Genomic DNA, 13,817 nt, shown 5'->3' with positions numbered 1-13,817 from the left:
GTGCCCCATCATTGGTGTCAGTGGAAGGAATAGTGTCCCATCATTGGTGTCAGTGGAAGGAATAGTGCCCCATCATTGGTGTCAGTGGAAGGAATAGTGCCCCATCATTGGTGTCAGTGGGAGGAATAGTGTCCCATCATTGGTGTCAGTAATAATCTTTCAAGGGCCAGATAAAGGCAAGCAAAGGGCCACAATTTGGAGACCACTGATCTAGATACAAATCAGGACACTTATATGAAGTGTCACCAGATATGGATCCGCAGGTTATCATTGGCACCAGATTGACTGAACAGGAGACCTGTGCTGAGAGAAAAATATACGTTATCTTTTCCTTCTGAAAATGCTCTTTGCCTGGCTGTCATGCTGATTCAGTGGCTTCAATGCAACTTGAAACACTGACCTGGAACAGACTTTCATGGTTGCATTCTTGATCCAGCATAAGTAACAAAGCCATTTGCTCAGCATGACAGCCAGTCAGATAGCATTTTAGGAAAGTGTGAGTCAAAGGCTGCACATGAGAGTCGCCATACCTCCATGCTAGCACCGGGATCAAAGTCATCACATTCCGACTCCTCGGAACTGTTGTGGTCCTGTAGGTGGAGAGCCAAGAAGAGAAGATTAGAGAGCCGGAATAAATAGGGGCAACTGCTGGGAGAAAGAAATGCTGAACTCCGACCCCCCCCCCCCACACCCCACACCCTCCGCCAGAGGAAGGTCACAGAGGCCACCAATCCACAACCCTTACCTTTCTTTTCACAAAGACAGATCGACCGAAGAAACTTTACAAGAGCCCCTCAAGAGCCAATCAGAGGCCAATATTTCATTGGGCATATTGACACACAGCAATTGTTGGAGCCCAAACCCGAAAAGATAGCGGTTCTGACCAGGACTGGGACAGAAGGATTTCTTCTGGAGGTCACCGGGTTTCTTGACTTTTCATTGAAGTGGGGTGTGTACAAAGTTTTCACAACTCCTCAGGAGCAGAGAACCTATACCGAAAGTCTAGAAAATGTGGTTCCAAAGAGCGGAGAGCAATAATCAGAAGAGATTGGAACTCTAGAGAACAGGATTCCAAAAGAAAGTGACTCTAGAGAGCAGGATTCCGTAAAAGAGCTATGTTCTAGAGAACGAGGTTCTAAAGAGTTGGGATCATAGTGAGTAAGGAGTCTAGTGAGTAAGGCCCTAGAGAGCAGGATTCTAGATAAGGTGTCTCTATAAAAGCAGGATCCTGAAGAGAGCTAGGTTCTAGAGAGTGGGATCCTAAAGAGCAGCAGGATTTCAAAGAGGTTTTCGAGAGGTGGAACCCAGAGAGCAGGATTCTGAAGAGAGCGGTCTGGTTTCTAGAAATGCTTTCTCAGGGGCCCTAAAGAGCAGGATTCTAGAGAGTAACTCTAGAGAGCATAGATCTTTAGAGAGCTAGGTTCTGGAGAGTGGGACCCTAGAAAGCAGGATTCTGAAGAGGTTGTAGAGAACAAGACTCCAGAGAGCAGCTTTTTGAATTAGAGGTGCCAGAAAGTGGGACCCCATAAAGTAGGATTCTGAAGAGGTTCTAGAAAGAGAGACCCTAGAGAGCAGGATTCTGAAGAAAGTTAGGTTCTGGAGAGTGAGAACCTAGAGAGCAGAATTCTAGAGAATTTGAATCTAGAGAGCAGGATTCTGTAAAATACATAGGTTCTAGAAAACAGGGTTCTAAACAGTTGGAATTCTAGAGAGAATTATTCTAGAGAATGGGACCCTAAACAGCAGGATTCAGAAGAGAGCTAGGTTCCCGAGTGGGATTCTAGAGAGCAGGAATCAAGTGAGTGAGACCACAGAGAACATGATTCTAGAGACCATGGCTCTAGAAAGTAGGATTCTGTAAAAGACATAGGTTCTAAAAAAATGAAGCTCTAAACATCTGTGGTTCTGGAGTGCAGTTTTCTAGAGTGGGACCATAGGTAACAGAATTCAGAAGAGAGCTAGGTTCTTGGGTGGGATCCCAGAGAACAGGATACTAGTGAATGAGACCCTAGAGAACAGGATTCTAGAGATTGTGACTCTAGAAAGCAGGATTCTAAAGACATCTAGGTTCTAAAGGGTGGGACCCTGGATAGCAGGTTTAGGGAGAGGTTCTTAATAGTGTGACTCTATAGGGCAGGATTATAAAGAGGTTCTTGAGTGGGACCCTAGATATCAGGATTAGAAAAGAGGTTCTATAGAGAATGTGACTCTCGAAAGCAAGATTCTAAAGAGAGCTAGGTTCTAAAGGGTTGGACCCGGATAGCAGGATTAGGAAGAGGTTCTAGAGAGTGTGAATCTATAGAGAAGGATTAAAAAGAGGTTCTAGCGTGGGACCCTAGAAATCAGGATTAGAAAGATGTTCTAGAGAGCGTGACTCCATAGGGCATGATTATAAAGAGGTTCTAGAACACAGGAGTTAGGGTTTTAGAGAGCCGGAGGGCAGGAGAATGTTTGAAGATTTTTTCCCCCGATCACACTGAGATGTCGATCGCTGTCCAGTAACTCAGGGGGCGGGGTTATCTCACTCCTGGTGGGAACACTCTAGCTTCCAATTGATTATAATTATTTGTGTAGATTGCAAATAATTGAAATCTTCGAAATATGTAAATGAGATTGTACTTGGAGCTCTGTCAAAATTTTTTTGCGATTTCTTGTTATATATGAAGTGCCAAATCTTTGAGTATTTTGCAGTTATATTCAGTGTAGACTCACCAGAGAGGGCGCTCCACCTGTCCACCACACACACTGAATATTGCCCCCTAGCCGTGTATATTCCATTAAATTTACATACAGTGCATCCGGAAAGTATTCAAATCGCTTCACTTTTTCCACATTTTGTTATGTTACAGCCTTGTTCCAAAATGGATTAAATTCATTATTTTCCTCAAAATTCTACAAACAATCCCCCATAATGACAACGTGGAAGAAGTTTGTTTGAAATCTTTGCAAATTCATATAAAAAAAAAAAATCCCATGTACATAAGTATCACAGGCTCCTCCCATGTACATAAGTATCACAGGCTCCTCCTATGTACATAAGTATCACAGGCTCCTCCCATGTACACAAGAATTACAGGATCCTCCCATGTACATAAGTATCACAGGCTCCTCCCATGTACATAAGTCTCACAGGCTCCTCCCATGTACATAAGTATCACAGGCTCCTCCCATGTACATAAGTATCACAGGCTCCTCCCATGTACATAAGTATCACAGGCTCCTCCCATGTACATAAGTATCACAGGCTCCTCCCATGTACATAAGTATCACAGCCTTTGCTCAATACTTTGGTGACGCTCCTTTGGCACCAATTACAGCCTCAAGTCTTTTTGAGTATGATGCTACAAGCTTGGCACACCTATTTTTTGGCAGTTTCTTCAACTCTTCTTTGTAGGACCTCTCAAGCAACATCAGGTTGGATGGGGAGTGTCGGTGCACAGCCATTTTCAGGTCTCTCCAGAGATGTTCAATTGGGTTCAATTCTGGGCCACTCAAGGACATTCACAGAGTTGTCCCATAGCCACGCCATTGTTATCTTGGCTGTGTGCTTAGGGTCATTGTCCTGTTGGAAGATGAACCTTCGCCCAAGAGCGCTCTGGAGCAGGTTTTGATCAAGGATGTCTCTGTACATTGCTGCATTCATCTTTCCCTCAATCCTGACTAGTCTCCCAGTTCCTGCCGCTAAAAAACACCCCCACAGCATGATGCTGCCACCACCATGCTTCACTGTAGGGATGGTATTGGCCAGGTGATGAGCGGTGCCTGGTTTCCTCCAGACATGATGCTTGCCATTCAGGCCTAAGAGTTCAATCTTTGTTTCATTAGACCAGAGAATTTTGTTTCTCATGGTCAGAGTCCTTCAGGTGCTTTTTGGTAAACTCCATGCGGGTTGTCATCTGCCTTTTACTGAGGAGTGGCTTCCGTCTGGCCACTCTACCATACAGCCTGATTGGTGGAGTGCTGCAGAGATGGTTGTTGCTCTGGAAAGTTCTCCCCCCTCCACAGAGAAATGCTGGAGCTCTGTCAGAGTGACCATCGGGTTCTTGGTCACCTCCCTGACTAAGGCGCTTCTCCCCCCAACTGCTCAGTTTGGCAGGGGAGGCCCGTTCTAGGAAGAGTCCTGGTGGTTCCAAACTAATTCCATTTATGGATGATGGAGGCCACTGTGCTCATTGGGCCCTTCAATAACTGCAGAAATGTTTCTGTACCCATCTGTGCCTCCATACAATCCTGTCTTGGAGGTCTACAGACAATTCCTTGGACTTTATGGCTTGGTTTGTGCTCTGACATGCACTGTTACCTGTGGGACCTTCAATAGACAGGTGTGTGCCTTTCCAAATCATGTCCAATCAACTGAATTTACCACAGGTGGACTTCAATCAAGTTGTAGAAACATCTCAAGGATGATCAGTGGAAACAGGATGGACCTGAGCTCAATTCTGAGTGTCATGGCAAAGGCTGCGATACTTATGTACATGCGATTATTTCCTTACAGTGGAAACTTGGTTAACGAGTAACACGGTTAACGAGCCTTTTGAAAGACGAGCAACTTTTTTTTTTAAATTCTGACTCAGTTTGCGAGTATTGTCTCGCAAAACGAGCAGAATTCAAGCTAATGGGGTGTGCAGTACTGAATTTGGCAGTACTGCATTAGAGGTGTGGGGGTGCCGGTTACACTCGGAACAGTTTTGAGCCGTTCGGAAATACTTGGAATCACTCGGAAATACTCTGTTCCTGAGTGTTTCCAAGCCTTTCCGAGTTTAGCCAAGCTGTCCCCGAGTATTTCCCTAGCTCTCCGGCGCCCCCCCCACCTCTGGCCACATGCGGTATTGCATGCAATAAAAGTCAATGCGGAACTAATTATCTTTGTTTCCATTGACTTCTATGGGGAAACTCGCTTTGATATGCAAGTGCTTTGCATTACAAGCATTCTCCTGGAACGGATTATGCTCGTAATCCAAGGTTCCACTGTATTTTTTTTTTTGCAAAGATTTCAAACATACTTCTTTCACGTTGTCATTATGGGGGATTGTTTGTAGAATTTTGAGAAAAATAATGATGCACTGTATGTAAAATATCATCAGCCTATCACAGCAGTGTGTAGGGATGTATCAATCCAATGCAATAACTGACATGTGCATCTTATTATTATTAGGGGATGATTCTTATCTCCTGTCCAGCTGACAGTTAAGGTCAGGGCTGTCTTAATGCATGGGCACTGCCCAGGGGCCCCATGATAATCTTGGATTACATCATACTTGCCAACTGTCCAGGATTTGCTGGGATAGTCACGCTTTTCTGTGATGGCCGTGTCCCGGAACCTGTACTGTGCCCCCTGTGTTGGTTAGTCTTTGATTTGTGGAATGTTTTCCTATTGTTTAAAATCTATTTTATTGAAAGTACCAATAAATATGTTTAATTCTATTTATACTTTAATTCTTGAGAGTAGGTGTGTAAACTGGGGCAACCTGCCTATGATGCTATTAAGACGGCCCTGGTTAATAAGGTACCCCAAATTATTATTTAGCACAGGGCACTAAACCACTAACAAGAGACAACATGACGGAGACACTGACATTTGAACACGCAAACATTGAATGCAAAGGGTGATATTTATATAAAGTAGGGGGATGAGACATTTTTGTTTCAAAAATTTTCCAAAATTTGTTTACACCAACAAAATTTTCCTTCATCTCTGCAGTCAGATCTGGCGGCAGGAGGCATTTACAAAGACTGACAAATGCTTACGCCAATTTGTTTCAAGCCAGTTCTAGTCCAATTTATTTAGTTGCCTAAATTTGTTTCTGATTTAAGTTTTTTTACATTTTTTTTCAAAATCCATCATAATTTTAATACTTCTGAAACCCAACACTTCAGTAAATATCACCCCAAAAAAGACAATTCTGTACACATGACGACACTTGGGGGTCTATGTATAAAAAAAAAATTACCATCTGGATGTTCTGATCCAGGGACTTTCAAAACAAAGAGCCAGTTTACTGCCCCTCAAACTTCTCAAACTTTTTTGGGGGCCGGACTGTGGCCAGTGGGAGTAAACAATGCCATAGGCTCGGTGTCTCGGTGGAAGGATAGTTGCCCCATAACTGGTGTCACTGGGAGAATACGTTCCCCATCTCTGGTTTTAGTGAAAGGACTAGGGTCCCATCATTGGTGTCAGTGGGAGGAATAGTGTCCCACCATTGGTGTCAGTGGGAGGAATAGTGTCCCACCATTGGTGTCAGTGGGAGGAATAGTGTCCCATCATTGGTGTCATTGGGAGGAATAGTGTCCCATCATTGGTGTCAGTGGGAGGAATAGTGCCCCATCATTGGTGTCAGTGGGAGGACTAGTGTCCCATCATTGATGTCAGTGGGAAGAATAGTATCCCATCATTGGTGTCGGTGGGAGGAATAGTGTCCCACCATTGGTGTCAGTGGGAGGAATAGTGTCCCATCATTGGTGTCAGTGGGAGGAATAGTGTCCCATCATTGGTGTCACTGGGAGGACTAGTGTCCCATCATTGGTGTCAGTGGGAAGAATAGTGCGCCATCATTGGTGTCAGTGGGAGGAATAGTGCCCCATCATTGGTATCAGTGGGAGGAATAGTGTCCCATCATTGGTGTCAGTGGGAGGAATAGTGTCCCATCATTGGTGTCAGTGGGAGGAATAGTGCCCCATCATTGGTATCAGTGGGAGGAATAGTGTCCCATCATTGGTGTCAATGGAAGGAATAGTGTCCCATCATTGGTATCAGTGGGAGGAATAGTGTCCCACCATTGGTGTCAATGGAAGGAATAGTGTCCCATCATTGGTGTCAGTGGGAGGACTAGTGTGCCATCATTGGTGTCAGTGGGAGGAATAGTGTCCCATCATTGGTGTAAGTGGAAGAAATAGTGTCCCATCATTGGTGTAAGTGGAAGAAATAGTGTCCCATCATTGGTGTCAGTGGAAGGAATAGTGTCCCATCATTGGTGTCAGTGGAAGGAATAGTGCCCCATCATTGGTGTCAGTGGAAGGAATAGTGTCCCATCATTGGTGTAAGTGGAAGAAATAGTGTCCCATCATAGGTGTCAGTGGAAGGAATAGTGTCCCATCATTGGTGTCAGTGGAAGGAATAGTGTCCCATCATTGGTGTAAGTGGAAGAAATAGTGTCCCATCATTGGTGTCAGTGGAAGAAATAGTGTCCCATCATTGGTATCAGTGGGAGGAATAGTGTCCCACCATTGGTGTCAATGGAAGGAATAGTGTCCCATCATTGGTGTCAGTGGGAGGAATAGTGTGCCATCATTGGTGTCAGTGGGAAGAATAGTGTGCCATCATTGGTGTCAGTGGAAGGAATAGTGCCTTATATCAGTGGAAGGCATAGTCAGAGACCAGATAAAGGCAAACAGAGGGCCACATCCAAGTGATCGCCATATTGTTCATAATATGATTATCTCCATCTAGTGGTCATACTGTAGTATTTTTTTTTTTTTACTGAGGTATTTCAGTATGGTCACTAGATGAATCTGAGGATTACAGGAGACAATCTTTTTACAAACACTGCAGTCATTGTTGGCTTAGGACATCCCCAGGGACATTTTTCTTACACATAGACCTCCAAGTTCTACCAATTCCAAAAAATGTTGGAAAATATGCAGTTTTAAAATTTAACAATAAAAAAATGCTTCCCAAATACTCTTTGAACGTTCTGCAAAGTGATACGTCTCACAATTTAATATGAAATATATTGGAGTCCACGCCATTCCCTGGCTGGGAATTGGTTGGGGCTGGAGTCCGTGCTGGACTGACTCGATCGGTCACTGGCCGCAGGTGGGCATTAACTTGGGTGAGTAAGAAGAGATCCTTTCCAGTGGTTTAAGCCTAATTTAAGGATGGTGGTGAGCTCTCTTGGGACTTAGGCCGCTTTCTTTGGGTACGGCCTTATGGTCGTTTCCATATGTAGACTTGGAAAGGTAAGTAGAAAAAGGAGCGCATGAAGACCAATGAGATGCAAGTTGGATGGTATATCAGAACACATTTCTTGAGAATAGCAAATAAGTACATCGAGCCAACGTGTTTCGGGGGAACAGGGATGCCCCCTTCTTCAGGGCTGTTGCTGCCTCTGCAAACACCGTCAACACTCTGACAGTCATCCTTTTGATTGTTCGCCATTGACACACCTGTTTGGGAATTATTCCCTTCTATTAGCATGCAGCAACAGCCCTGAAGAAGGGGGAGTACCCGTTCCCCTGAAACGCATTGGCTCAATGTAATTATTTCTATTCTCAATAAACGCCTTCTGACATACCATCCAATTGGTATCTCATTGGACACCATGCGCTTCTTTTTCCACCTACCTTTCCAAGTCTGGCTGGGAATTTTTGGCACCACAGTGACTCAGAGGGAGGTTAGAGAAGAGCCATTAATGGGCCAATGACCTTGGCTGAAGTCTCAGCTTTGACTCTTTCATCCTGCAGTGGAAGACTCATCATCCTAAAATATTAGCTAGAAAATTATTTTATGACAGTGAAAAGATTTTGTAGAGTTTGGATACCAAGATTTCAGGGCGGCCCCAGACACATCGGACATCCAGTCCAAGAAAAGAGACATTATTTTTGGGTGAGAATTCGGTTAGGTTGAAAGTATGACATGGTGGGAATTGTGGATGAATGGATGGAAAATATTGCCTGGATTTGCTTCTGGGTCAGGGGTTCTGCTGGTCGGAGCTCATTATTAGGGAACTAAGCAGGACTAGATGTCCCTTGTCTGAGGACATTTATACAATGGACACATGAACTGGGTTGGTAGATTTTGGTGCAACAAAATATGAAGTTTCAGGTCTGCCCCATTCTGTGCCTACTATGAGGGGTTTACATTACCCCTGCATTGAATTTCTGAGTCCTGTACACCTGTTGTACCCATTATGAGGGGTTCCCACCATCCGTGTGCTGAGTTCCCGGGTCTGTACACCTGCTGTGCCCATGAGGGGTTCCCACCATCCCTGTGCTCAGTTTTTGGGTCTGTAAACCTGCTGTTCCCATTATGAGGGGTTCCCACCATCTTTCTGCTGAGTTCCCGGGTCTGTAAAACTGTTGAGCCCATTATGAGGGGGTCCCATAATCCCTGCACCAAGTAACCAGGCCTGTATACCAACTGTGCCCATTATGAGGGGTTCCCACCATCCCTGTGCTGAGTTCCCGGGTCTGTACACTCGCTGTGCCCATTATGAGGGGTTCCCACCATCCTTGTGCCGAGTTCCTGGGTCTATACACCTGCTGTGCCCATTGTGAGGGGTTCCCACTATCTCTGCACTGAGTTCCATGGTCTGCATCATAATCTATTCTAGGCAATAACACTCAAAGCTCCAGGAAGAAGAGCTGGCTTTTGGCCTTTTTGTTTTGAGAAAGTAAAACCAGAACACTAGCAGAAGGAGTTAGGAGCCCAGGGTGAGCAGGAACAAAGCCAGGAACTATGGTGGGAAATCTCTCTGCTGGATTATCGAAGAGATGTAAGAAGCCGAGAGCTGACCAGGACCTGTCAGGAAAGAAGTTTTGGTTCTGCCACTGTTAACTTTTTATGAAGTTGCAGGTTCCAGGGATATCATCCTACTTAGAGCCACAAACCTGGAAAAGGCATACAGATTGGGTGACACTTGATATAATGAACATGCTTGTTCCAGGTCAGAGGTGGAAAGGGAAAGCTGATGGACCTGGAGAATGCACTTCAAAGACAAGCTGGCAATGACAAGTCGAACAAATCAATCTAGACGGGTGCCTTTTATATATCAAGGTGTGGCTGCTGATCCAAGTTCATTCTGTAATGAGTACTCAGAAGGGGCACATTATGGGCTCCTAAGTGCTCTCCAATCAGCTTAGAGCAGGACAAAATTGGATTTTATGTTAAACATTCCCCCACCTCTTTTATTCGTATTGGACCAGCTAAATATTTGGGTTGAGGGCAAATTTCCTTCATAGACATGAATGGTTCTCCACCATTGGATTCATTCTTGGGTAAGTTGATGACATTTGTTTGCCCAGATCCATTGTTGGTTTGAGCATATTTTTCCGTTTTTATTGCTATGAAATTTCCTAGATGTCATTGGGTTGAGTATTTTAGGGGGAATGTTCTCCTGGATGATGGGTTAGGATGGTTTTATATGGTGTAGAACAGGGGTCCACTAACTTTCTAAAAGGGTGAGTTTATTGCCTTTTTGGGGGGGGGCAGAAATGTCCTGGCGTCCAGTCGGAGTGAACAATGCCCCATCGTTGATGTCAGTGGAAGCAATTCTGCCCCATTGTTGGTGTCAATGGAAGCAATTCTGCCCCATCACCGGTGTCAATGGAAGCAATTATGCCCCATAACTGGTGTCAATGGAAGCAATTATGCCCCATTGTTGGTGTCAGCGGGAGGCATTGTGCCTTATTGTTGGTGTCAGTTGGAGAAATAGGGCCCAATCGTTGGTATGAGTGGCAGGAATTGTGTGTCATCATTGGTGTCAGTGGGAGGAATGATGTCCCATCATTGGTTGTCAGTGGGAGGAATAGTGCCCCATCATTTGTATCAGTGGGAGGAATAGTGCCCCATCATTGGTATTAGTAAAAGGAATAGTGCCCCATTGTTGGTGTCGGTGGATGGATTAGTGCCTCAAGGGTCCGGTAAAGGCAAGCAAAGTGCTACATCTGGCCCTGGGCTACAGTTTGGAGACTGCTGGTGGCATGAAGAGCGTATATATATATATATATATATATATATATATATACTATATACAATATCTCACAAAAGTGAGTACACCCCATTTTTGTAAATATTTTATTCTATCTTTTCATGTGACGGACACATCGTTGGCCATATTCTATCTTTTATTCCAGGACGAGGCGAGTCGGGCTTTGCTGGAACAAACATGATGCTTTGCATGCACAGCTGAATGCTGCAGAGGTGGCAGTATGGAATGGACAGGACTCTGGCGGAACAAGCAGTAACAGGGGGAGCCGCATCCCATGCACCCAGCACACAGACACGCACATGCGCAGGACAGTTAATGGAACGTTTGGAGTCAGGGACAAAATCCAAAATGACAAACAAGCTCTTCACTTCAACAGGCGTCAGTTAGTGGAGGACATACACATAGAGGAATATGGAGGCCCAGGTCAGGGGTGGGACCGGTGATAATCTGTGGCACAGTGACATTGATGGAACAGAAAATTTCTGGGGACAGAGAATGACAAGTGATGCAGACACGAAGACCAGGTATGAAGGGTAATCTACACCCAATACTGGGAGAGAACCCATTGCATCTTACCTTTCCCCTGATGGAGAACTTAAAGGATCTCTAAACCCAAGAACAACATTGTGATGTATTGCAGCTGTCCAGGCCTTAGATGAGGTGGCTGCATTTGTTTTCCTTTTAATGGCCAAGTACATCCTCTGCAAAATACCCGTTGATCCTGCCAGAAATCCAGTGTCCTTACAACTTCCTATACACAGAATTGAAAGCTGAAATGACCCAGATTACTATATGTTAAGTGCAATGAGGTGCATGCCACTTCATGGATTTATCGCTTTAAATTTTAAATTCAAATTTTTACTATTGCTAGTTCTGGCACTCTGATGCTGACACTCCTGTGTAGCCCCTCTGCCTGCCCCCTCCTCTCCTCTTGCCCAATCACAAAGTACTTGGTATTATGTGAACCCATTCGCAAAATACAAAGCCTTCTGTGAATGGACAGCAGAGGGTCTGCTGTGTGAGAAAGCAGCACCTCATATGTCAGAGCGCCAGGAGTATAGCAATAGCTGTACTCCCAGCACTCAGTGAAACTTCTGATGGTCTTATGCTGAGAGCTCCTGCAGCTGCAGAATCATGTGTAGCCACTCAGAGCTCCCCTTCTCTACTCCTGCCCAAATCACAGAGCACTTTGTATTATGTGAACCCATTTGCAAAATACAAAGCCTTCTGTGGATGGACAGTGCAGAAGAGGGGCAGGCAGAGTGAATGCTGTGTGAGAAAGCAGCAGCTCACCTGTCAGAGCGCTGGGTGTATAGCAATAGCTGTATATCGAAACTGTCAGTTGTAAATACAAGAGATTCAAGTCCATGGAATGGCATGCACCTTGTTGGACTTAACCCATAGTAAGACAGGCCATAGATGAATTGACTTTATTTCCTTCTACCAAGGGTGAAGTCCCTCAATTTCTCCATCAACATAGTCAGTGTTGATTGGGAAATCCCTCCCGTGGAACTATTGTGTTCTCCTTGAGGGGGGTGGAAGGAAATGTCACTGTTGGGGGAACACAATGATTACTGCTAGCGGCTAGTCATTCATTGGATTGAATTGGGTACAATAAACCTGTCCATAGATGGTTCGAATCTTGGCTGGGCCCTGCTGAACCTACTGAGATTCGAACAATCTATGGACAGGCTTAAACCAGAGAGTAGCTGAATTCTTGCTTTAAATTTCAAACAAGGTTATCAGCCTTCCCAGCAAAAGCATGTGAGCTACTAAAGAACTCCCCTCTGTAGATGGAGGTGAGGAGGTGCTGGGTTGTTTGTAGTCCTCTCCAAGGGTGACAAAGAGCTTCTCCATAGATACAGTTCATTGACTGAGGGTTTATCACCATAGAACAGGCTGTGTGTTACTGGCAGGATCCCCAGGTGAAAAAAGGAGAAAAAGCCTGAAAAAAGGAAAGTAACACAACCATCACATCCAGACTGATGAATTGTGGGGTTCTCGGGTTTAGATACCCTTTAAAGACTGAATTTGTTAAATATAATGATTAGCACAGTTTTGTAAGAAGCTTCAAATAAAAGCTGCCACTCTCGAACACCCAAACCACATACAAGGTACGGAAGGGGCAGACTTGCCTCTTCAACCTCACCATAGAGTCACCGCTCCAGGTGCAGTACATGTTTTGGGAATCTGAGAACTTCCATTGGACATTTAAAGTGCAAATATCTTTATTTTTATCACTTGTGTCACAAATCATGACATCTATAACTTTGAATTGTGCCTGGCAACTAACTGTTGGCTGGAAGGCCATCAGTGGTCTTCGTATATATTTCTATATATTAAAGCGTGACTTTTCTCAGACATTCATATTAGATTTACATATTTAATTATTGGGAGATTAATATGAAGGGACCATCATGTATTAAGTTTTAAACATTTTGGCTAAGAGTCATTTATAGATCTCAATGTTAATCCCAGGATGTCAGCGGACAGGCTGATCGGCATGCAGAGTGGAGGTGGCTGCTCGTACCGGATGCAAAATATCAAATTAAACAATAGTGCCAGATGAGCGCCATGCAAACTCCTGCAGAAATGAAATAAGAGGAAAAAAAAAAAAAAAAAGAAATGCGATAACACCTGCATCCTTGCAGTACGAGCGCCGTGTAGTGATCTAGCGCCTTACTCACTTTCACCTTGCTGCCCAGACCCTCCACGCTTTTACACTGGCCGTTCGGCTCCTTGCCATCCCGTTTCCTCATGCGGAGAGTGTGCCAAGAACATGACTTCCTGTTGTACCAAAAAACGCACCAATCAAATGGCAGAACTGAAATGAGAGGGGCAGCTAGGCCGGAATCCACACAGGGCAGGATCCTAATAAAGAACATCTGAAAACATTTCAGCCACACATCATGCAGTGTTAGCAGTTATGAACACCAAACCGAATGCTTTAAACTATCCAAAGTGGACAATACATGGGTTTAATGACATACAGTAGATAAAGTCACCCAAGTAACATACAATATACAGATCAGGGATGTTGTCTGCACCCATTACAGCACCCTGTGGATTGTTCCCAATTTACAGTTTGAGGGGCTTAGCTTGAAAATCCTA

General features: G+C 44.5%; 1 protein-coding gene across 1 annotated transcript in view; it reads right to left on the bottom strand.

Moving 5' to 3' along the window:
• KALRN (kalirin RhoGEF kinase) overlaps positions 1-13,817 on the bottom strand; it is a 231,188-nt gene that overhangs the window by 36,035 nt on the left and 181,336 nt on the right. The window contains 2 exon segments of the mRNA XM_073634491.1: positions 531-590; positions 13,394-13,493. Of these exon segments, the coding sequence (XP_073490592.1) occupies positions 531-590; positions 13,394-13,493 (160 nt within the window).

Source organism: Aquarana catesbeiana, linkage group LG06 (assembly GCF_042186555.1).
Source record: "Aquarana catesbeiana isolate 2022-GZ linkage group LG06, ASM4218655v1, whole genome shotgun sequence".
NCBI classification, from domain to species: Eukaryota; Metazoa; Chordata; class Amphibia; order Anura; family Ranidae; genus Aquarana; species Aquarana catesbeiana.
This window is presented reverse-complemented; position numbering and strand designations above follow the sequence as displayed.